The sequence below is a fragment of the Dipodomys ordii genome, unplaced genomic scaffold (assembly GCF_000151885.1).
Source record: "Dipodomys ordii isolate 6190 unplaced genomic scaffold, Dord_2.0 Scaffold2, whole genome shotgun sequence".
Classification (NCBI taxonomy): Eukaryota; Metazoa; Chordata; class Mammalia; order Rodentia; family Heteromyidae; genus Dipodomys; species Dipodomys ordii.
In genome coordinates this window covers 9424322-9449749 of record NW_012267218.1, presented here as the reverse complement: position 1 = coordinate 9449749, position 25428 = coordinate 9424322, and the positions used below count along the sequence as shown (strand labels likewise).

At 46.0% G+C, this 25428-nt stretch overlaps 1 protein-coding gene across 2 annotated transcripts in view; it reads left to right on the top strand.

Annotated features, from left to right (window-relative positions):
• Slc24a4 (solute carrier family 24 (sodium/potassium/calcium exchanger), member 4) overlaps positions 1 to 23709 on the top strand; it is a 119353-nt gene extending 95644 nt beyond the window's left edge. The window contains exons 13-17 of one of the 2 annotated variants that reach the window (XM_013014239.1): positions 17763 to 17929; positions 19209 to 19323; positions 21347 to 21459; positions 21820 to 21885; positions 23348 to 23709. In XM_013014239.1, the coding sequence (XP_012869693.1) occupies positions 17763 to 17929; positions 19209 to 19323; positions 21347 to 21459; positions 21820 to 21885; positions 23348 to 23500 (614 nt within the window). In that variant the 3' untranslated portion in view covers positions 23501 to 23709. The remainder of the gene's footprint in view (positions 1 to 17762; positions 17930 to 19208; positions 19324 to 21346; positions 21460 to 21819; positions 21886 to 23347) is intronic. The other variant, XM_013014233.1, reaches the window with a different exon arrangement.
• Positions 23710 to 25428: the final 1719 nt, after the last annotated feature.

The following is a 25428-nucleotide window of genomic DNA, read 5'->3' as shown; positions in this document are numbered from 1 at the left end:
CACAGGACAAAGGCAAGCAGACGACTGTGCCATGGGCCTGGCACATGGCCTCCTGCCCCATGGGAGGAAGAGAAGGAGGCAGGGGCTCCAGCTGCACATCCTCTCTGAGGCAGAGCCAGGAACTCCCACTCTTCCCCAAGTTTGGGGCTCCTAACCTGATGTTGGGGTGCTCAGAGCCTGGGAATTGTGCTTCCCAGGAAAAAGAAGGAGCTTTGTCTCCCATCACCACAATCTCAGCCCAACTCTGCCCGGAAGTGGTCACAGGTGGCCCTGAACCCCAGCCTGCTGGGAAAAGTCCTGGTCCCACGGTGGCTGGCTGGAAGTCTGCAGGAAGAGGGGCTCTATATGTCCCCCGAGGCCACACCCTGGCTCTTGTCTCCCCCACAGTAAGGAAACTGCATTGTGCTGACCAGGAAGCTGGCCTTCCTGCCCACTATTACATCCGCCAACAGCAACTGGGGACCTGATGTACGCCAGGCACAGAGCACAACAGAATGCTTGCTTGCTTGCTTGCCTTCAACATTTTTATTAGTGTAGATTAGTCATACAAAAGACTTTCCCTATCATATTCTCATGTATGTGTATAATGTGCTTTGATCAAATTCCTTCCTTCTGAATAGCTCCTCTTATTTCCCTTCTGCATATTAAAACAATTCTAATAGGTTTTGGATACTTTGAACTGTTCTATTTTCATACATGTGTGTATATGTGTGTGTGTGTGTGTCTGTGTCTGTGTAGACACACAATACTTTAGCTATGTTCATCCTGTGCCCTCCATATTCTCTCCTTTTGTACCTTTCCTCCCCCATACCGGTACTGACCCTGAATATATTCCTGTCCTTGATTTTTAAGTAGATTCCACATGTGACAGAGAATGCATGATATTTGTCCTTCTCAGTCTGGCTTACTTTACTCACATAATTATTTCTAGTTCCATTTCTTTTCTTGCAAATAATGTAATTTTATTCTTCTTTATGGCTGAATAATACTCCGTTGTGTCCATATACACCATACTTTGTTTAGCCAATCATCAGCTGCAGTTGGGGCTGCTGTCCACCAGCCTAGCGGCATCCTGGAGTCAGTGAAAAACCTACCACTAGTATCATGCTTAGTAACTAAAGACTGCAAGTTTTCCCCTGAGATCAGAAACAAGGCAAAAGCTGTTCACACCACTTCGATCCAGCATTGTGCTGCAGGCTCTGACTAAAGCAAATTAAAAAAAAAAAAGGCATGATTGGAAAGAGAAAGATAAAATGTCCTGCATTTACTGATGATGTGATCTTAAACACACACACACACACACAAAAAAAAAATTAATAAATAGCCAGGCACTGGTGGCTCACACTCCTATTTCTAGCTACTCATGAGGCTGAGATCAGAGGATCTCAGCCAAGGAAGGAAAGTCCATGAGAGTCTTTATCTCAATACACCAAAAAGCTGGGAGTGGAGCTGTGGCCACTTTGGAAAACAGCCCTCAGAGTTAAACAGTTACCAGGTGACTCAACAATTCTATTCCCCATTATGTCCCCAAGAGAAATGAAATTATATGCCCATACTAACACTTATATTCAAATTTCATAGTGCTATTCATAACAGCCAAAACGCTGGAACAACTTATCCATTAAGCGATGGATGGATAAGCAAAATATTATATTCAGGGGTAGGATATGATGCCAGTGGTAGAGTGCTTGCATGGTATGTCTAAGGCCCTGGGTTCCATCCCCAGCACTGAAAAAAGAAAGAAAGTATAGCCATAGGATGGAAGACTTTTCATCCAAAGTGGGTAGGGGAGAAGGAAGAAAGCTGGGCACTGGTGGCTCATGCCTGTAATCCTAGCTGTTTAGGAGGCTGAGACCTGAGGACCAAGGTTCAAAGCCAACCTGGGCAGGAAAGTCCATGAGACTCATCTCCAATTAACCACCAGAAAACTGGAAGTGGTGCTGTGGCTCAAAGTAGTAGAGTGCTAGCCTTGAGCTGAAGAGCTCAGGGACAGTGCCCAGGTTGTGAGTTCAAATCCCATGACTGACCAAAGGAAGAAAAGGGGGAATATAGTACAACTACAACCTGGGTGCGCCTTGGGAACATCCTACTAAATGAAAGAAGCCAGGCGCCCAGCCACGCGCTACCATTCTGTGCCCACAGAATGCCCAGGGAGTCCAGTCTGTAGACAGAAGGAAAACAGAATGGCAGCCAAGTGTTAGGTTTCTATTGAAGGTTCCAGTTGTGATACTTACAGCTTTTGAATGCACTCAAAGCTACCTAATTGTTTACTGTCTATGGGTGGGTTCTGTGATTTGGTCATTATATCTTGGTTATTTTCACATGGAGTTCCTCTAGAGCTGTGGTTCTCAGAGTTTAGTCTGGCGACTAGCCTAAGAAGTCCTTGGGAACTTGTTAGAGATTTAAATTCTTGAGCTGGTCAGTGGCCAATGCCTGTAGTCTCAGCTACTCCCAGAGGATGGGGTGATGGGAGCTCAGGACTTTGAAATCAGGCTGGGCTACAAAGCAAGACCTTCCTTCTCTTTTAAAACTGGGAAAGTCGGGGTTGGGAAGGTGGCTCAGTGGTAGAGCGCTTGCCTTGCAAGCCTGAGGCCCTAGGTTCGATTCCTCAGCGCCATATAAGCAAAAAGAAAAAAGCCGGAAGTGGCGCTGTGGCTCAAGTGGTAGAGCGCTAGCCTTGAGCTGAAGAGCTGAGGGACAGCGCCCAGGCCCAGAGTTCAGGCCCCATGACCGGACCCAAAATAAAAAAATAAAACTGGGAAAGTCTTCTGATCCCCAGTCCAGATCTTCCAGATCCTCAGCTCTAGAGGATCCTGATTTACACAAAGCTTGAGAAGCACAGGGCTGTGAGCTTCGTTCTTTAGGTAGAGTGAATGCTTTCAGCTCCAGGGCTCAGCCAATAACGCCAACATCCCCAATACCACAAGTTCACCAGCCTGTTCCTTGGAGTGTCTAATTAGCTAACCATCCAAATGAATCTGAGATTTTATCCGCAATTACATCTGTTCTTTCCCCTCCGGCGTGATGAACCATCTGTTTCTTTAGTTTGTCTTGAAGACTTGTCATTGTAATGTTTTACTCCATGAGAGAAATCTGAGTGCTTGGCAAAGAAGCATTGGCAGTCCGTCTCCCGCCTGCCGGAGTCTGTGCTGTCACACAGAGGTGCTGGAGGGGGGCTGGGAGAGGTGCCTCGGGGTGCCTGGCCCCTGGACAGGACATCATCCCATTACCTCCAGGACCTCTGCAACTTTGTCATGTCGATGCACAAGACACGAGACAAGCATGGTGAGTTCTTGTTCTCCAGTAGTACCAAAATAATACCAGGAAAGAATAAGAGTTTTAAAGAGTTTAGTGAAGTAAAGACCACTCCGAAGAGTTTTATGTTGTCTCTCTCCTCCCCATTTCTTTCCTCCCTTTAGGCATTGCCAGACTATGATTGGTTTGTTTAAACAGGCCACACCCTCTCCTGGGTGGTGGTCTCAGAAAGGTGGCCTGAGACATGGCAGGACCCAAGGCCCTGTCCTGGGTGGCAGCCACCTGGGCAGGGGGGTGGGGGTGACGGGGGGGGGTGGCTGTGGAGGGGAAAGCTGGCTGAACTGGTTTGCCCATGTCCTTCAATATCCTATTTGAACTAGCTTGGGCATCTAAGATTAGAGAATTCCGTAGTTAGGCATTTTAAGCTTCATGTTTTCTATGTCACAAAAAGTCTTGAGGTTCCCAGCTCTCCTCGATGTGACATTTCTGGGGCTCATCTTCAAGGTTGTGGTGTGGCTTCAGCTCTGGTGTCCCTATTCCTGCAAGGAGGGACAGGGCAGGAGACAACAACTTCCTCTACTTCCGTCTGTCCATGGCCGACCTACCAACCAGGAAGCCTGAGAAGCTAAGGTTTTAGAGGCAGACTTATTGTCTAAGAAAAATAGCACCTAATGGCCTGGAGCTCACTGAAATACTCACTTTTTGCTGTTGGTGGTGGTGGTGGTGGTAGTGGTCACGGGGCACGAACTCAGGGCCTGGACACTGTCCCTGAGCTCTTGCTCAAGGCTAGCATTCTGCCACTTGAGCCACAGCATCACTTCTGCTTTTCTGGGGGTTCATTGGAGATTTGAGTCGCATGCACTTTCCTACTCTGGCTGGCTTCAAACCATGATCCTCAGATACCAGCCTCCTGAGTAGCTAGGATGACAGGTATAAGCCACCGGTGCCCAGCTTGAAATACCCCCTTTTAAGGCTGATTCTGTTCTCTGCTTTGCCTCCTGAGTCCACAGTCAAGGCTCTGATACTTCCCAGCCTTCTGCCTTCTGATCAGCCCCAGAAATCCCCTTGTATCTATATGGGGTGCTATGACCCCAGCTCCCAGATATCTGGAACATAAACATAGCTTCCTCCGTGATGGTCACTTCTGGGTCTGGGTTTCTTCCCAGGCCTGATTAAGACACATTAGAAGTGGGTTTGGCAAGATAGATGCATTTGAAAACAACCTCAAACCCTGAGCTCCCCTTGGTGGCCTGAAAGCAGAATCTAGAATTTTAGCAGGACTCAGAAATCTGTGTGTTCGGAGCCCTGGTGCATGTGAGGTCCAGCTAGTTTTGAGAACATCTCACGGTAGACTCTATCTCTCCTTTTTTGGATGAGGAGGCCAAAGTCCAGCCTCGCGGTAAGGTCTGCTCAGGAGAGCAAATCCTGGGGCTGGAGGTTGCATGGTGACTACTCAAACAAACAAAGTGAGATGCTCTGGGTAAAGTTGGCAGATGGAAAGCACACACACACATGCATGCACGCATATTCTTACTCTTAGCTTTCTCTGTCTTCATAACTCTTTTGCTTGGCACTGTTTGGTTACAAGTAGGAACTTAGCAGCAACCAGATTTGGCTTAAACAGGAAAAAAATTACAGAAGTGTTTGTGTGTGTGTATGCATATGTACCTGTGTGTGCCGATACTAGAGATTGAACTCCGAGCTTTGTGATTGCTAGGCAGGCATTCTGCCACTTGAGCCACATCTCTATCCCCATTTTATGCTGGTTGTTTTCCAAGTAGGATCTTGCTTTGGCTCTGGCTGCCTGGGCTGTGTTCCTTTTACTGTACTTCCCTGGTAGCTCATGTATGGGTGGAGATGAAGTCTTCTGAACTTTTATGCCTGGGCTGGCTTCCAATCACAATCCTCTGATCTCCACTTACCAAATATCTAGGATTATAGGCTGAGCCAGCATACTTAGCCAGAAGTATTTTTTTTTTCTTTTTTCCTTCGGTTGTGGGGCCTGAACTCTGGGCCTGGGCGCTGTCCCACAGCTCTTCAGCTCAAGGCTAGCGCTCTACCACTTGAGCCACAGCACCACTTCCGGCTTTTTCTTTTTTTGCTTATGTGGTGCTGAGGAATTGAACCCAGGGCCTCAGGCATGCAAGGCAAGTGCTCTACCACTGAGCCACCTTCCCAGCCCCAGAAGTATTTCTTAAAACACTGTATATGTGCATCAGGACCAACTGTAACCAAGACCCCATTTCATCTCTGTCCCTTCCTTCATCTCTTGACCCTCTGACCACTTCCTCTACCCACATACCCCCAATTTTACAATCCTAACTACACAATACGATTGACTCCAGCCTCTGGAACAGACTTTAGTGAACTCAGTCTGTTAGAATTCTCCGAGGCCTTCCACAGGCAGATGCAGATGTGGCTGTGAGAAGATATTCCTCGATCCACAGAGCACGGTGAGCCCTGCCAAAGCCATCCAGGAATTCATGTCCAGTCCAAATCCTGCACCTCGCTCTGCAGCCGGCCCCAGGAAGGGCCGGAACAGTGTCTTCCAGCCTCTCCGTAACTCCTTTCCTCTGTCAAGCGCAACTCGTTTTCTCTGTTTTCCAATTCAGCACTGTTTCCTGCTGATGGTCGATCCCTTGGCAGCAGTTCAGGAAATGTCTGACTTCATCCCCATGATAGTGTAGGAATGCTTTGTTGGGAATAAGCTCTCAAATGCCATCATCTCTAATACGTGTGCTTATTTTACATGTGTTTCCATTTCAAGATGATCTCTTCCTGATCTTGTCCTCACATTCTGGGGGCATGTAGCCCCGCCCCTCCCCATGCATTTAATTAGTGTTGAGTTCTGCAGCCGGCCAGGCAGGGGCTGCTCTGGTCCCCGTCCACAAGGTACTAACCTTCTGCCATTAAAACTCTCACTAAGCCGGGTGTCAGAGGCTCATGTGTATAAGGCTAGTTACTCAAGAGGGTGAGATTTGAAGATCATGGTTCAAAGCTACCCAAGGCAAGAAAGTCCTTGAGATGCTCATCTCCAGATAACCAGGAAGAAGCTAGAAGTGAGGTATGGCTCAAGTGGAAAATACCAGCATTGAGTGAAAAAAAAACTAAACAAAAGCCTGAGGCCCTAGTTTAAGCCAGCACACACACACACACACACACACACACACACACACACACACACACACACACAAAATGTGTTTTATTGACTAATAGTTAACATTTATTATATGCAATTCCAACACACACACACACACACACCAAATACGTTTTATTGACTAATAGTTAACATTTATTATATGCAATTCCAACATTTTCTATTTCTTTCTAAGAAAATGATGCTTTCCCTCCACTAACTTGGTTTCCAGGCCCTCTGTGGAGCTTCTCCAGCAGTGAGCATTGAACCTTTTTTCTTTGGAAACCATGGCGGGTTGTGATGTTGATCACCTGAGCAGGGGCAAGGTGGAGATGGATAGTTGAGCCAGATGCAAAACCCCTACCAGGCCAAAAGACAAGTACCTAGTACAAGACCTGTGTCTGTAAAATAAGACACCTATTGGTGACATTTGTAACTATCTGTAAACAGGCTCCTACCATCAATGTGTGCAGGAGCACAATTCCCCAAAGGGAATTCCTCCTTTCAGAGAGTTGAAGGTGAAGGCTACGGAGACCACACCCTCCCTTCCCCACTCAAATGAGGCAGGAAGGGGCTTGACAAGAGCAGAGCCTGGAATTTGGGACCAACCAATCGAGCAGGAAGCATTTCTGCCCATCCTGTGGGATCAAGCAGGTACATAGAAGAGGTTCATGTTAACATCTGGTTGACAGGTGGTTTCCTAGGTGCAGCATCTGGGTGGACACACAGGTCGACTTGCTGGTTTGGAACAAAGCTTATTCACCCCACCCATTATTATAACCATGCTGGCTACCTCTTGGGAAACATACTTTTCATTATTTAGGAAGATAAAAAGCACACAGGTATGAAGTTAAAGCAACTAGTTCCGATCTACTTTTTTCATATTAAAAAAAACAGATATAATTCATCTGCCATAAAGTTCACCCTTATGGCTAGTATACTTCAGTATTTTCTTACTTTATTCTCAAAGCTGTGAAACGCATCACCAATATATAATTACGTCAAAGAGGAAAGGAGCAGTCTGATCAAAACTCCGTTTTCCTAGTGGTTTGTCCTGAGGCTCTTCCTCCTGCTTTTTCTTCATTCCTGGGTCCAAGTAAGGCATTCTGCTTTTTTGAAACAGCAGTAGGATGAGTCCCAGTTCCCTGTTATGTGGGAACATTCCTCAGTGTTGGTGTTGGCCAACCTAGCTACAGTTTCCTGGCTAGTGAAAAACTAGCACACAAGGAGAGACATGTTCTAATAGTTAAGAGAATGTAAGTCAGAAGAACCCACTGTGAAAGTAGAAACGCTATTCTAAAGCAGAATAAAGAGACATCCAATTAAATAAATAGTGTGAGGATATCCTATTTCTTGAACAGCTCCATAACAGGATTTGTTTGGGGTCCAGTGGAAATAGTCCTTCTTGTCTCTATTTAAAGATAAGGCCTTTACCTATTGGGCACCAGTGATTCCCACCTGTAATCCTAGCTACTCAGGAGGCTGAGATCTAAGGATCACAGTTCAAAGCCAGCCTGGGCAGAAAGTCTGTGAGACTCTTATCTTCAATTAACCTCCAGAAAAACAGAAGTGGTGCTGTGGCTCAAGTGGTAGAGCGCTCGCCTTGAGCTGAAGAGTTCAGGACAGTGCCCAGGCCCAGAGTTCAAGCCCCCATGACCGGGAAAAAAAAAAAAGGCCTCCTCCAGAGATAGGAGTTTGCCTTTGTAAGAGTTGCCAGGCTGGAGAGCTACCTCACAGCTTCGCAGCCTCACGCCTTCTGGAAGAATTGGCACGTGACTCCCTTTGAATCTTGACAACTTTTCCTTTTGTCTGAACAGTTTTCTCCCAAGTCCACTGCCTAGCCTCTTTGTGGTTTGGCTTTCATGGTCAAAGTTCACCACCACAGCAGTAAGTTTTCTCACAGATGGTCTGGTCTACTCCCCTGTGAGAGGGGAGGCGACAGATAAATCAGGTGGGACTCAGTGCCAGGAAAAGCCTTGTGGCAGATTTAGGCAACTGAGAGGTTTAGAAGGAGTGGTCTTTAGGCTGGCTCTTTCTGTTTATGTGGTACTCAGAAATCAAACCCTGGGCTTCATGCATATTAATCAAGCACTCTACCACTAAGCCACATTCCCAACCTGTAGTTCATTCTTCTTTTCTTTTCTTTTTGTTGTTGTTGTTCTGGTCCTGGGGCTTGAATTCAAGGCTTGGGTGCTATCCCTGAGCTTTTATGCTCAAGGCTAGCACTCTACTACTTGAACCACAGCTCCACTTTCAACTTTTTAATGGTTACTTAGAGAGCAGAGTCTCCTGGACAACCTACCCAGGCTGGCCTCCAACTGCAATCCTCAGATCTCAGCCTCCTGAGCAGCCAGGTTTACAGGCTAGCCTTGGAGTTCATTCCTATCAGTCCTGTAGGTGATTCCTAGCACCCCAAAACACTGCTCTGGTTGCTATTCTTAGAAGTTGTATTTCTGCAGAATGGAAGCAGCCAACAGGCAAAGTAATATGAGAAAAGTGCAAAAACAAACAAAAATCTCCAAATATTTAAAAAGCTAACTTATTTGCAAAATAAGTCATCCTCTATGAGCCCAATTGCAAGTGTTGTAGAGAAGGATCAAACTATAGATGACAAAAATAAAACACTTAGAATAGCCATAGTTAAACATTTGAAAACCAATCTAGCTATTTCCACTGCATTTTAGGATACTAATTACGACTGACAGCATCACATCAACATCCTTAGGCTCGCCTTGTTAGAAAATCAGGAACACGTGGACACAAGCCTAGCAAAGGCTGCCATCCCTAACAGTTTTAATTTGGAAGAGGTGTTTTCCTAAGCTTTGTGTTTACAAGGATTATCTCCTTGGGGAACGTGTATATACTTCCCCTCTGAAGGAGCCTGCCACGCAGCTCAGCCTGCACAGGTGTCACATACACCTAGTAATTTCATTTTTATCTTTGGAGAAGTATGCAACACTGACAAAAGTCAAAGTTTCTCTTACAAGATAGGAGCAGCGCCCATGATCTCAGCCTCATTTCCTTTGCTCTTTTTATTTATTTACTTTTTTTTTTTTTTTTGTCAGTCGTGGGGCTTGAACTCTGGGCCTGGGCGCTGTCCCTCAGCTCTTCAGCTCAAGGCTAGCGCTCTACCACTTGAGCCACAGCGCCACTTCCGGCTTTTTTTCTTTTTTTGCTTATGTGGTGCTGAGGAATCGAACCCAGGGCCTCAGGCATGCAAGGCAAGCACTCTACCACTGAGCCACCTTCCCAGCCCCATCGTGTTTTGTCTTGAAAGTTTTGTAGTTGTGGTTATTATGTTACTCTTTGATCATTTTTTATTTAATATTTATGTATGGTGTGAGACTGGGATCCCATTTCATCCTTTTGCATATGGGTATCCAGCTTTCTCTGAACCATTTCTTGAAAATCTCATTCTTTCTCTAGTGAACTGTCTTGGCCCTCTTCTCAAATATCAATTGACCTTAAAAGTGTGGATTTATTTCAGGATTCTAAATTCTGTTTCATCTTTATATCAATAGCATACTATAACTGGGTATTCTAACTTTGTTCTCAATTTTGAAATCAGAGTATATGAATTCACTAACTTTGCTCTTTTTTTTAATTGTTTTTCCAAGATTGTTTTGACTCTTCTGGGTCCTTTGCATTTCCACATGAATTTTCTGATCAGTTTTCCAAATTCAGCAGAAAAGTCAGCTGGATTATTGAGAGGGACTGCCTTGAACCTGTAAATCACTTTGGGAAATATTGCCATCTTAATATTTAATCTTTCAATCCATAAATAGAAAGCCTTTCCATTTATGTAGGCCTATTAGTTTTAAGCATACTTTTTTTTAACATAAATGTAAGTGTAGTTGTTGGGTTTTTACTATGATATTACACATGTAGTTGATTTTTGTTTTTTGTTCTAATTTTGGATTGACCAATCTAGCTGAACTTTATTATTTAATGTGTGGAGGGTGTGTGTGTGTGTGTGTGTGTGTGTGTGTGTGTGTGTGTTCGTGTTCTTCAGAATTTTCTGTATATAAGATCATGTCATCTACAAGTAAGAGTAGTTTTATGTCTTCCTTTTTGACTTGAATGATTTTTGTTTATTTTTCTTGCCTAATCTCCTTGACTAAATTCTGTACTATAACACTGAATAGAAATGGTAAGAGCAGGGGGCTAGGAAGGTGACTCAGTGGTAGATAGAGTACTTGCCTCACATATATGAGGCCCTGAGTTCTGTTTCTCAGCACCATACAAACAGAAAAAGCCAGAAGGGCGCTGTGGCTCGTGTAGTAGAGCACTACCTTGAGCTGAAGAGATGTGGGACAGTGCCCAGGCCCAAAGTTCAAGCCCCATAATCAAAAAAAAAAGAGAGAGAGAGAGAGAGAAAGAAAAGGTAAGAGCAGCCATCCTCATCTAATTCCTGATAGTCTTTTGTCACTAAACACAAGCATGCTTGATTGTTTTGTGTAAACATTCATTATCAGATAGAGGAAGTTCCTTTCTGTTCCTACTTTGTTGAATATGTGGTTATATTTTGCTTTGTATTTGTGTTGGGGCTTGAAATCAATACCCTGGGGTCTACTTGAGCCACCACAACTTCAATCCAAGCTTTTTGCTGGTTAATTGAACAGACTCTTTATTGTCTGCTCAAACCGACTTTGAACTGCAAGCCTCAGATCTCAGCCTCCTGAGTGGCCAGAATTATAGACACCAGCCACCATCAGTATCCTAGCCATTTTTGTTTTGTTTAATCATAAAAGGATATTGGATTTTGTCCAGTGCTTTTTCTGCCTCCCTGGAGATAATTGCTTTGTTCATTATTCTATTAACAAAGTCTGTTTCATTGATTGAATGCCGTCTGGTGAACCAAGTTTGTGTTCCTAGGATGTCTTACTTGGTCATGGTATATAATGTGTTTGATATGTTGCCAGATTCAGTTTGCTAATATGGTAAGGATTCTAAGTCTCTGTGTATAAACAATGTTGGTGTTTGGTTTTCTTATCTCTTGATGTATCTCTTGGGCTTTAATATCAGAGTAATACTGGCTTCACAGAATTCATTGGAACATGTTTCTTATTATCGCTTTTTTTGTTTGTTTGTTTGGTAGATTTAGTTCTTCAAGAATTTGATGGAAACCATCATGAAGCCATCTTGCCTTGGCTTTAAGGCAATCTTTAAAAATTACTGTTGGAGGCAACAGTGCTCAATAGGAAATGTACTCATTACCTTGCTCATGTAACTGTAACCCCTCTGCACAGCATTTTTACAATAAAAAACGTACAAAAAAAATTACTGTTGTAAGCCAGGTGCCAGTGGCTCACAGCGGGCCTGAGCACTGTCCCTGAGCTTCTTTTTTTCAAGGCTAGCATCTATCACTTGAGCCACAGCTCTCCCTTCAGCTTTTTGTTTATGTGGTACTGAGAACTCAAACCCAGGGCTTCATGCATGCAAGGCAAGCACTCTACCACTAAGCCATATTCCCAGCCCAAGTCTATTTTAAAATTTTTTCTACTTTATTTAGTTCCCCTTTCATCTTGATTATCTCTTTGCTTGTGCTTTCTTGGACTTTTTTTTATATGCCCTTTTTCTTTTATTAAGAAGGAAGGGTAGGGGCTGAGATATGGCTTAGTGGCAAAGTATGAGCAAGTACAATGTCCTGGGTGCCAAAAAAGAAAGAGAAGGAATGGTAGGTCATTAAGAAATATTCCTCTTTTTTTCTGTATTGGAGACTGCCTCATGGTGTCAGTTTGTTTGTTCATTTATTTATTTATTTTGCTAGTACTTAAGTTTAAACCCAAGGTTTATGTAGCTTATGTAGCTTGCTTAGCTGTACTCTACCACTCATGCCACACCATCAAGCAGGGTGTTTGCTGGTTATTTTGGAGATTGAATCTTGTAGACTTTTCTGGTCGGGCTGACTTTAAACTGTGCTTTTCCGGATCCTGACCTCTGATGGCTACGACTACAGGTGTAAGTCACTAGTTCCCAGCTGTTTCAGGCATTTTTAAACAAGTGCTTTCCTTCTTGAATCCCACTCATCCAGCCTAATTCTAGTCCTTCTTAACAGGTATTTATGGCTTAAAATTTTCCCTCTAGGCACCGTTTCTAATGCATGTCCTAACTTTTGGTATTTTGCAGTTTAGTTTTCATTCCTCTCAAAGTATTTTCTAATTTCCCTTGTGATTTCTTCTCTGACCCATTAGTTACTTAGAAGTTTATTATGTGACTTCCACATATTTGCAAAACTTCTACTTTTCTTTCTGTTATTGATTTCTAATTCCATTCCATTATTGTTGGAAAACACACTTTGCATAACCTCAGGTCTGTGCTGGAGAATATTCTGTGTGCACCTATATTTCAGTACACACACCAATGTTTCCCTCTTCTTCTTGTAGCCCCATTATGCAGATTTGGTTTGCTTTGTCATAATCACAGTCTGTGCAGTTCTTTTTTTTCCCTATTTATTTTTCCTTTTGTTCATGGGGTGACATCATTTCAGTTAAACCATCTTTGAAGTTGTTAATTGTTTTAGGTCTACTAAAATATCCTGTTGCTCCAGCACCAGTGGCTCACACCTATAATCCTAGCTACTCAGGAGGCTGAAATCTGAAGATCAAGGTTCAAAGCCAGCCCACACGGGAAAGTCTAGGAGCCTCTTATCTCCAACTAACCACCAAAAAGCTCAAGGACCGTGTCAGGCAGGGCCTGAACTTTGAACTCATGCTCCAAGACTAGAACACTCAAAAAAAAGAATTTTTTTTCATTATAGTTGTTGTATTTCCCAATTTCAGAATTTCTTTTCTTTTCTTTTTTTGTTGTTGTTGTTGTCTGTTGTTGTTTGGTGGTTGTAGCGCCTGAACTCAGAGCTGGGCTCTATCCCTGAGCTCTTTTTTGCTCAAGGCTAGCACTCTATCACTTTGAGCCACAGCTCTCCTTCCAGTTTTCTGGTGGTTAATTGGAGATTAGAGTCTCATGGACTTTCCTGTGCAGGTCGGCTTTGAAACACGATCCTCAGATCTCAGCCTCCTAAATAGCTAGGATTACAGGTGTGAGGCACCAGTGCTCAGCCATCCCTAACTTTTAAAGTCCTTTTTCTTTATTGGTATTTTCTGATGGGAAGTCACTTTCCTACTCTCCTTGAGGTTCATAGATATTTTTAAAAACTTGTTTGTGTATGTATACATACATATGTATATATGTATGTATGTATGTATATATATATATATTTGGGGGGGCTGTTGTAGGGCTTGAACTCTGGGCCTGGGCGCTGTCCCTGAGCTCTTCAGCTCAAGGCTAGTGGTCTACCACTTGAGCCACAGCACCATTTCTGGTTTTCTGGTGGTTTCATGGACTTCCCTGCCCGGGCTGGCTTTGTACTGTGATCCTCAGATCTCAGCCTCCTGAATAGCTAGTATTACAGGCATCAGCCGCCAGTACCCAGCTTTTGTATATATATTTAAGTGGGTCATTTTAAGCTTTTTGTCAGCTGGCAACATGGCTCAAGTGGTAGAATGCCTTCCTAGCAAGTATATGAGATCATGAGTTCAAACCTGGTACTGACAAAAAAAAAATAGTTCTTTTCTAATAAATCCAGTATCTTGATTTCTTCAGTGATAGTTTCTGTTGTATTTTTCCTATAATGCGAATGCTCTTGATTTTGCATGTCTCATAAACTTTTGCTATTGTTACTGAAACCTGAGCTTTTAGGGAGAGTGGTACTGAGAGTTTGAACTCAAGACCACCTGCTTGCTTGCTAAACAGGTGCTCTACCACTTGGTCCATGTCCCATGCTCCTTTTTTTACTTTTTTAGATAGAGTCTTGTCTTTTTGCCCAAAACCAACCTGAAATCACTTTCTTCCCACATACAGCCTCCCAAGTAGCTGAAATAATACACCACTACAGTTAGCAAAGTGATTGAGCAGGTTGTCACAAGCATTTTGCCCAGGCTGGTTGTGAACAGGGATCCTTCTGATTGCCACTTTGCAAGTAGTGGGGATTGCATGCGTGAGCCACCATGTCCTGCGTGGGGCTGGTGGACTAGTTCAGTAGTGGAGCACTTCCCTCAGACCTGCAAGTCCTTAGGTTCCAAACCCATCACTGCAAAATACATAACTAAGATAATGTGACATGCTAGAAATCAGATTCTTCTCCTTCCTAGAGTTTTACAAAAAAACACCGCTGCTGTTTATTGTTGTTGTTACTTGTTTAGTGACTTGTTAAAAGTAAAGATCTGTATTATCTGTTAAGTAGGCAGCTACTAAAGACTGATGGGTCTTTGCCCACCGTCAGTTGATGGCTGGACAGAGATACCTTTTAAGTGCCCTGGTTTGCCCCTGTGTGTGTTTGGAAGACTCCCGCAGCCCTGAGGCAGGCACTGTACAACTTTACAGTGGCCCTCGCCTTGGCTGCTGTACAGCCTCAAAGGCCGACCAAGTGAGGGAGGGTACTGTCAGGCCTCCCCTGCGCACGTGCTGGGCCTGCCCTGGGCAAGTGCTGAGCCTCTCCTGCACACGTGCCAGGTAGGCACAGCCTCGTGTGCACACAGGCCTGGCAGATCCGCAGGAACATTAAGAACTTGCCTTGTCTGGTTAGTAGCCCATTCCCCAGTTTCCCTTTTAAACTTCTTCAGTGAACCTACTGTTTATCCCACCCCTTATCCATCACCTTAAGGAAGCATGATTTAACAGCTGCTTCTGGTGGGTTTTGATAAGTGACCCCCAAGAAAAGATTCTTCTCCTGGGGTAAGCTCTCCTTCTAATGAAACAGAAAGATGGTCAGAGAGCCACCAGAAACGTCAAATTATTATTTTGTCGGTCACGGGGCTTGAACTCTGGGCTTGGACGCTGTCCCTCAGCTCTTCAACTCAAGGCGAGCGCTCTACCACTTGAGCTACAGCACCACTTCCTGTTTTCTGATGGTTTATTGGAGATAAGAGTTTCACGGACTTTCCTTTCCTGCCCGGGCTGGCTTTGAACCACGATCCTCAGATCTCAGCCTCCTAAGAAGCTAGGATTACAGGCGTGAGCCACCAGTGCCCAGCTACATCAAATTCTTGTAATCCTGTGGGGAAGGACTTCTAAAGTACTTCGTGAAGTTTCTGTGGATTGAGCATTTGAAGACATGAGTCAGAAGCAATCTTACCTGCTTCTCTGACAGCTGGGAGGTTGCTGCTTTGCTGGGGTGAGCCAGATAGAGCAGGCAGAGAAAACAGAAATAGGGAATGTGACAACTCCTTGGAGTTCAAGGAGTTCTTACTGAGATCCAGCTGATTTACTTTTCTTTCTTTTGATGCTGGGAATGGCACCTAGAACCTTGTGTATACTAGGCAAGTGCTTTACTACTGAGCTACTTTGCCAGCAGCCGTAACTGTCCCCTTTGGGGATTTGCTATAAACCTTGGCTGATTTCCAGAGTTCAGAAAATGGAGATTCTCGTCATTTTTTACCATTGTCCCCATTGCTTTTACAAAGAAGAGTTTTCAAAGGTTCATTCTCCTCGTGTGTGTGTGTGTGTGTGTGTGTGTGTGTGTGTGTGTGTGTACGCATGCAAGCCATACCACCAGTCTACCTTTTTGCATGTTGATTGGAGACAGAGTCTTGCGCACTTTTCTGCCTAGGCTGGCTTCAAACTATGATCCTCTAGATCTTAGATTCCTAAGTAGCTAGGACTTTCTTTACTTTTATTACCCTCACCAGCAAGTGGGTTTTAAGCCTGCCTGTGTCCATTCTTGGTGGCATAAGTGTCACAGACACTCTGCTTGTTCACTGTGGAATGACATGTGACTTCCGTGGGGTGGGAATTGTCATCCAGGATGCTCAGGGTTTAGTCTTACACCTGACTCGGGCCCACAAAGGAGCTGAGATCTACAGAGCACCTACTGTGTATGCACCAAACCCTATGTGGTTTGGGTCCACAGCATTGCATCATCCACCATCAAGATAGCACTAATGTCATGGCAAAGAGATGAAGAAGCAAATGAGATGCAAAGCACACAGCACCACACTGCTGCCCCTGGCAGGCAATTTTGTTGTGTGTTCTTATGCTGTTGTTGACCTACTATGGCCTGATCCTCAGAGGAGGAAGTAGAGTTGAAGGGATTGCGTAACCATCCTTTGAATTCCAGCCTAAGTATCTACTCCCAAAACCTATTCTAGTCCACGTTCTACTCCAGCTCATCCCTGCTCTGGATCTCACCTTCCTTACTCTGTCAAGGGGATGATTAGAAGGACTAAAATTAATTATCCCCCAGTGGTTCATGCCTTTCATTCTAGCCACTCAGGAAGCTGAGATCCAGAGGATCATGGTTCAAACCTGCCTGAGCAAAGAAGTCTGAGAGACTCCATTTCCAAAATCACCAGCAGAAGGTCCATCAGACCTAGGAGAAATTATGCTAAATGAAGTTTAAATCAGGCCCAGAGAAACATGTATGTGGTATATGTTTTCTCTCATATGTAGAAGTTTGATCTAAAATACAAGCATGTATAAGAACATATATGTGTATATATACACCCATACACACACACAAATTGACTAGCGGATAGTATACCCAGGGAAGGAGTCCAATGGTGTAATGCCTCTGAACAACTAATGAACTGTTTAACAAAATGAATACCAGGAAGCTGAAAGTGTTCTGTTGTTGGGGGGTGGGACTCATGGATGGGGACACAGGAATCGAAGAAAGAAAGGTGATCAGATATAGTCATATTCAGTTTACAAATTTGAACTATATAACTCAAGAGTAGGAATGCAGGGGGGAAGTGGGGAGAGAAGATTGAAGGGGGGGGATGGGGCGGAGGAGGGGAGTATGGGAAGGGATGGGAAGGGGAAACAAAGAGGAGGCAGCAATGCTTGATAAGAAATGTACTCGTTATCTTGCCCATTTAATTGTAACTCCTCTATTCTGTATTCTCACAAAAAAAATAAAAAAGATGGAAGGGGGGACATTGATCAAGAGGTATTGCACTCATCACCAGGCTTGTGTAATTGAAACCACTCTGTACAACTACTTCAAAAAGATAAAATCTAAAAAGAAAAAAGAAAAACCTGGACTGGAGGTGTGACTCAAGTGGTTGAGTGCCAGTCAAAATAAGCATGCCAAGCAAGCGTGAGGCCTTCAATCCAGAACCAGGTACAAGAAAGGAAGGAAGGAAGGAAGGAAGGAAGGGAGGGAGGGAGGGAGGGAGGGAGGGAGGGAACTAAAATGATTCACCAATGAACATGTACTGAATTGTCTTGAGGAGTCCAGGGGGAGGTTATAGAGCTGAGTGATTTTAGTCCTTTCCTTGGGGGCGGGGATCCAGCAGATAGCCTGGCAGGTCAGTAACCCTGCATCTTTCTCTCCCGCTCCCTTCCTGCCCCACCCACCCTGTGTGCCATGCAGAGTCTAAAGGGGACAAAGCCAAGTGGGTGTTCACCTGGCCGCTCATCTTCCTCCTGTGCATCACCATCCCCAACTGCAGCAAGCCCCGCTGGGAGAGGTTCTTCATGGTCACCTTCGTCACGGCCACGCTGTGGATCGCCGTCTTCTCCTACCTCATGGTGTGGCTGGTGAGTGCAGTGGGAGTGGGGAACCACTGCCGCACAAGGGCAGGGGGCCATGGCTGTGCTAGCCAGGGCTGGCTTCGCTCACCACTGCTTCATTCTCAGTAAAAGGCGGCTTTAACAAAGATGGATGGTACTCCACAGCCTGAGAGAGGCGGCTCCCCTGAGTGGGTGGAATCACGTGGCAGTCATGTGACAGCCACATGGCTGGTGATCAGGTTCCCAGGGGAGTGTGTGAAGGATGGAGACTGGGGAAGGTCATCTCCTTCAGTGGAAGATATAGTGGTGGGTATAGATGATCCTCCAGATGACCCTGCCAGGTCTCCCTGGCTCTTTCCTGTCTGCCTGCCATTGGCCGAAGCACTTTATGCAAACTTCTCTCTTCATAACGAGCCCACCAGACAGGTGTTTTTCCTGCCCTTGTTTTACACATAGGGAGCATAGGGTCTGAGAATTTGCCCCTGGTTACATGAGTCGCTCGTGCTCACCATGGAATTAAAACCTGGGTCTGGGCCTTCCGAGTCTTGCCTTCAGCCCCAGTCTGAACTGCCGCCCACCGGACCCCTGGGGCTCCCAAGGCTGATGGACAGCTATTTAGCAACTCCAGAGGCCTTGACATGGCTCATCTGGCCGCGGGCAACAGCTGACTGGATGCAGCTGGGCCAGGCGATGCAAGCATCCTGCCCTTTGCTCTGGGGCCTCCTAGAAGCCGCCCTCCCCCCTTCTCTTCTTCCTCCTCCTATCAGCAAGGGACATTATGAAAGTAAGACACCTGGGAAACAGCAGGGTTAAGTAAATATTGTCATTTGCAGTGTTTTTGTGAGAACAAAGGAATCAACTAACTCTCCAATAGTGTGGGGGACTGCCTCAAACTGAAGTCTACACATCTGCATCCATTTAAATGACTTCTCTGAAGCTGGGTGCCAGAGACTCACTCCTATAATCCTTGCTACTCGGAAGGCTGAGATCTGAGGATTGCAGTTTGAAGCCAGCCCAGGCAGGCAAAGGCCACGAGACATTTACCTTCAATGAACCACGAGAAAGCCAGGAGTGGACCTGTGGTTTGAGTAGCAGAGCTGCAGTCCTGAGCGACAAAGCTAAAGGACAGAGCCTAGCCCTGAGTTGCAAGCCCCAACCCCAGCACACAAAAACGTTTTAAATAAAGAGTAAAAAGAGACTTTTCCACTGGCTACAGGCACGTCACGCTCAAGTTAAAAGCACACAGGGTAAAAAGAGTTTCCAGGGCTTTCTGAGGGCGTTCACCCCTCCCCCACCTCTTCCTCAGGTGACTATTATTGGATACACGCTTGGGATCCCTGACGTCATCATGGGCATCACCTTCCTGGCAGCTGGCACAAGTGTTCCTGACTGCATGGCCAGCTTGATCGTGGCGAGACAAGGTATGCCTGGTGCCGGGGCCCTCTCCTCTTAGGCCCTCTAACCTCCCTTCCAGGAAGACAACACGGGCACCAAGTGAACAGGTTGAATAAGATGAGTGATGTGAGGTTTAACGGCAGAACAAAAGACCTGCAAAGTCTGCCCTTGATTTTCTGCTCCTTTGCTGCCAGTGAGATAGCGTTGCAGAGTGGACTTCACAGGACTTCCAGATAAACCTGAGTTTGAAAGTCCAGGAGAGACCTGCTGCAGTGGCTCAGGCCTGTAATCCTAACTACAGGAGAAGCTGAGATCAGGACGTTCTCAAATAGTAGTGCATACCTATCATCCCACCTATGTAAAAGGCAGGGATCAGGGAGGATTATGGTTCCGAGTCATGATTTTCTTTGCCTAGATCAGACTGGGCAAAAAAGCTCACAAAATTGAGCATTATGGAGAAAAGTGGGCTTTTGAAAGAAGGACAAGATGGTTGGTTTCTCTAAGACGGGAGGAAGGTCCGAGTAGCTGGCTGGAAGTGGGGGAGGCTGGCAGGTCAGTGCATATTCCTATATTGGCCAGAGGCTGGGAGGCTGGAAAGCCAGAATCCCAGAGGTCAGGTTCCTCACAGGACTAAGCCACCCACACTCTGATGTCACCCACAGTAAGTTTTCATACAAGTCTTCTCTCCCTCCCTCCATCCTGAGGTTTGAATTGTGGGCCTGAGCACTTGTCCCTGAGCTCCTTTTGCTCAAGGCTAGTCCTCTACCACTTGAGCTATAGTGCTACTTCCAGCTTTTTCTGTGATTAATTGGAGGTCAGAGCTTCACAGACTTTCTTGCCCCTGCTGGCTTTGAACCACGATCCTCAGATCTCAACCTCCGGAGTAGCAAGGATTACAGGATTAAGCCACCAGTGCACGGCTTATACAAGTCTTTTTACCTGAATCCCCTCAGCTTGTGAGACAGCATGATACTAGACAGCTGGACAGGAAAAGAACAATAACAGGGCCCAAGTCTCTCTGATATGCTTCTGGTCTGGTTGGGGGAAGTTCCTCCTCAGAAACCACCAGAACATACAATTTGCTGTCCTAACTTCCCTGCCAATGTCTTGATGCTGTTCCCAAGGCACAAACGTGCACTGTGTCTGTATGAAGGATGCTGGGCAGGTGTCCTGAGCTAGCCTGCTCCCACACGGTGTGCTCTTGAGCCTCTGTCACATGAGAATGGGGTCTTCCTGACCACTGCAGTGTCATTGGTTGTATTCAACAAGGCAGCCATCGTGGGAACTCCGTTGAGCACTATGAGAGAAATAATGGAAGGAAAGCCTGTGTTTATTTGTCAGGGTTGACATAACCACAGGCTGGATGGCTTAGACAACCGAGATTTATCCTCTCAGAGGCCTGAAAGCCAAAGTCAAGAGTGGGCTGGGTTGGTTCCTTCTGAGCTATGGGGGTGAGGCTTTCCCAAGCCTTATCCGGACTCCTGTCCTCCTCATCCCCATGTGCTGTCCCCCATGTGCTGTCCCTGCCCATGCCCCTCATATTTACAGGGACATCTCAAGTTGGACTCATCCTAACCTATACTGACCTCATCTGACTTGTGACCTCATCAAAGGCAGTGCCTCCCAATAAAGTGGTGCCCTGATGTACTGGGGGTTTGGAATCCAACCCATAATGGGATCCTTTGGACTCCATGCAAGTGGTCTTAGAATGCCAGGTACTGGTGACTCAACACTTGTAATCCTGAGGATCTCGGTTCAAAGCCAGGCTAGGTAGAAACGTCTGCAAGACTCTTATCTCCAACTAACCACCAGAAAACCAGAAGTGGTGCTGTGGCTTAAGTGGTAGAGTGCTAGCTTTGAGCAGAAAAGCTCAAGGACAGCAGCTAGGTCCTGAGTTCAAACCCTACAAATAACCAAAAAAAAATATGTGGGGCCCATGAAGGAGGCATCCTTTCTTAGGGAATGGCACCAACTGAACCAGAATGAGAAAGAAATCATGTTTCATGTGACCTGTGCTTGATGGAAGAACTGTGTTGTTTGTCCCCGCAGGCCTGGGAGACATGGCGGTGTCTAACACCATAGGGAGCAACGTGTTTGACATCCTGGTGGGGCTTGGCATTCCGTGGGGCCTGCAGACCATGGTTATCAATTATGGATCCACGGTAAGTTCCTCTCCCAAGGTAGGAGGTGGAGGTCTTAAAGAGGATAATGGCATTCCTTCTGTTCCAGCCCAGGTCTTCAGGAGATGCGCTGTCCTTTCTCCTTAGCACCCACTTTCCTGGACAGCTTCTGGAATAGTCCAGAGGTAGATACTGGAGGGAGCCAGTGTTGGCCATGTGTTTGTCAGTGCCTTTTATCTTTTATCTCAGCTGACCAGCACCTGTCCCCCTCCCAGCCCACATTTGAACCCCAAGCTCTCCCTTTGCCGTGGACGTCCTGATCATCTACGGCCATGTGTTTCCTCGAGCACCCAGAGCATCCTGGGCTTTTAGAATAAAGAAGCGTTTGTGTTTGTTTTTCAGGTGAAGATCAACAGCCGGGGTCTAGTCTACTCTGTGGTGCTGTTGCTGGGCTCTGTTGCTCTCACTGTGAGTTTTTACAGTTCCAAAATAGAACCCTTAAGAATGTGTATGTGTGCATGCACACGTGCATTCCTGCATGCACGCATGTGCGTATGCTAGGACTTGGACTTGAACTCAAGGCCTCATGAGCTTGGCTTGACTTTTTCACTCGAGGCAGGTAGGTGCTCTACTACTTGAGCCATACCTCCACTTCCAGCTTTTTAGCTGGTTAATTGGAAATAAAAGTCTCACAGGCTTTTTGCCCAGGTTGGCTTCTAATCACATCTTTAGATCTCAGCCTCCTGAGTAGCTAGGATTTTAGGCATGAGCCAGTAGCACTTGGCTTCAAATACTTTATGTCATATGATTCTGCATCAGAAGAACTCTTGCTGGCCAGGGACATGTGTGCATTCAGATTCACCAATCTCAATATTTGCCAAGAGCACCTGCAGCCATCGCTACACTTCCTGAGATAAATGCCACAGGGGCCAGAATCGTGCTTCTGGCTTCTTGCTGCCACAGCTGGTGTCCTCTCTAGGGACAGTGGGAGAGAGGTCCTGTCCCACCCCACGCTGACAGGTGGGCATATGACAGGCCTCGGGACAACTCACAGTGACAGCCAGGTCCTCCCTGCTCCTCAGGCTGGGTCTGCACAACTTTCTTCCATCCTCATGGCCACTGATGAGCGGGATTGATAGTATTCCCATTGGCATAAGATCTGAAAGGAAATGGAGGCTCAAGAGTTCTGAAAGCAAATGGAGGCTCGGGGGTTTTTAAAGGAACTAGAGGCTCAGCAGTTTGTTCTAAAGCTTGCTCGTGGTTTCTGAGTTGGGAAGTGGCAAATCCAGGTTGATTTTTCTTTATAAAGCTCTGTGCTGTGTGACAGTACCTGGACCGCCCCCCCTTGGAAACCTTGATTCAGGGAGAAGAGGAAGGCAATGGGGGAAGTGGGAAGTATGTCCTCCCCTCCCCCGCCCAAACACACACACACACACACACACAGAAACAGAAAGAGACAGAAAAGCAGGCAGGCACAGACACATAGTGAGAGACAGAAGAAAGAGAGATATGCATATACAGACATAGAGACAGAGACAGGCATGTAGGCACAGATACATGATGAGAGACAGAAAAGGAAAAGAGAGAGAGAGAGAGTGCTTGGCTGCCCCTAGCATCCATAGCCAAAGGGAAAGACTCATTTGTCCATAATTAGGGCTATGGGGTAGAGGCCTGGGCCAATAAAGTCATGTGCATCTTGAGGAGAAGGCCTGGGACCTTGGGGAGGGTCTGTCATGCAGGTGGCCACTGTCTATCTTGGAGTCAGTGGGATGGGTCATTGGAAAAATCTAAACCCTGCAGAGCTGATTCTCCTCAAATCAAAGATAAGCCTGGAAGTGCCTGGGCTTGCCTGCATCCTGCAGAAGGTTCTGGAATGTATCACTTAGGTGTTGGCTTTTGTGTCCCTTGTCTCTCCACTCTCTCCTCCCAGGTCCTCGGCATTCACCTCAACAAGTGGCGTCTGGACCGGAAGCTGGGCATCTACGTGCTGGTTCTTTATGCCATCTTCCTGTGCTTCTCCATCATGATAGAATTTAACGTCTTTACCTTCGTCAACTTGCCCATGTGCCGAGAAGACGACTAACGCTGAGCTGCTGCCCCGGGAGCTGTTGTGGCCTCCCCTGTGACACCAGCGTCCTCTCTCTCTCTCCTTCCCCACCACAGATCTCTCCTGCCTCCGCAGCCACCATCTGTTCTCTCATGAGCTGGAAGGAAGGGCCAGCATGGTCACTGTCTGACCACAGGCCGGCTGCTAGGTGCCCGCCTCCTCCTCCTCGGAGGCCCTGCCCCTGCTGAACAGGGCTCTGCATTCCTTGAGCAGCATCCCTCGACCCCGGGGATGTGTTGGAGTGTCTCACCCCTCTGCTACACGCTTTAGTCAAAAGGACTTCAGGTGCAGATTGTCTTTCTGTGGAAATGGGGTGGTCTGCGCAGAAGGTCTCCCAGGGCAGGTACAAAATCGGGGTGTTATTTGCAAGCATCACCTCTGGGCCAGAGGAGTGAGATCCATTCCTAGGCAGCTCATGTCACCAAGAGCCTCGGTCTCCGCTGGAAGCCCCCGGAGCTTGGCGAAGACAGGGGCATCAACCTTGGGGGGACTTGAGAGAGTGACAGCAGACATTCCACCCCCCCCCTTTTTCTGGAAAAATTGGAAGAATGGAAACAGGTCTTCACAGCAGAAGAGAGACTACTTTTATCCTTTTTATTGATGCATTCAGAGAATGAGCACTGAAATATGAAAAATAAAATGTCATAGAGACCATCATACTTGAACAAAATGTCATTCTACACAAAAGGATCATGAAGGGGAACCCCCCTCCCCACAAAAGGTAACCCTTGTCGAGAATGGATCCTGTGTGAATATGTCATCTTGCACTGGCCCTAAGATACTTGCTTTGGAATATGGGAAAAGGTCAAAGGCCATGGGGAAACAGGTGCTACTCATAGCCACGGTGGGGGGTGGGGGTGGGGGATGAGGGTTCCATGCTGTGTGATCCAAGGCACCGCCAACTCAGGTGTGTCATGGCTTTGCTGATGCTCTAGTTTCAAAACCACCCGTTAATATTGCACAGTTGCTCCAACAAATTTGAGAAGTGCTGGTTCATGACAAGAAGAGCAATTTCCTGCATTGCTCTCAGGTTCGCTGGAGCCAGGTGTGTGAAACGCGAGGTCTTGGGCGCTTTAGAGCTAAGTTTCTTAGACCTTTAGGGTGTTCCACATGAAAAGTTGGACATGAGAGATGGATGAAAAAAACAGGAAGGATGAATCCGTATTTGACTGCTTCGTAGCTCGAAATAGATATTTCACAGAGCTATGAACACAAACCATTCTTGGGTTATACAAAAAAGAAAACACATTTATTCTATATAGAGTGGGATTTCCTTTATTTTTTTAATGTTTCTATTGCAAAATCTTATCAGATGTGATGCACTTTGAATATTGAGACCATTTTGCACAGTGGAAGGTATGAAGATGACTCAAAAGGGAGTAGGAAGAAAGTTTTTTTAGTGATTCTCTAGAGATCGTTTTAAACTTGGTAATGAGTCTAGCTCCAGTGGCTAGTCTCTCTACTGGGGACACACAGCTCATGAGTCATATTGGAATTTATGACTGTTTTCTTTAAGGCCTCGAAGATGTCAAAGGAGGAAATGTTTCAGCTTGTGTCCCTTCAGTTCCTTCAAGTATGAACTCCTGTGGGACCTCGCTCCTAGTACTGAGCTTCTGTTGGGGTCCACTTCAGTATTAGTAGATACACCAAGGCAAGGTTTCGCTTTTCTCTTCCTACATAGTGGGCTTGGGATAGTTCAAATCGAGACGAAAATGATTTTCCTAAGAAATCCCAGCAGAAGAGGAAGGGGTCCATAGGTTTATGCATATAAACTTAGCCTACAAGGGCTTTCAGAGCTGTTCTGTATCCTATTAGCTTAGTTCATCTTAGTTCATGTGCATGCACGCAGACACACACACACACACACACACACACACACACACACACACACACACACACACACA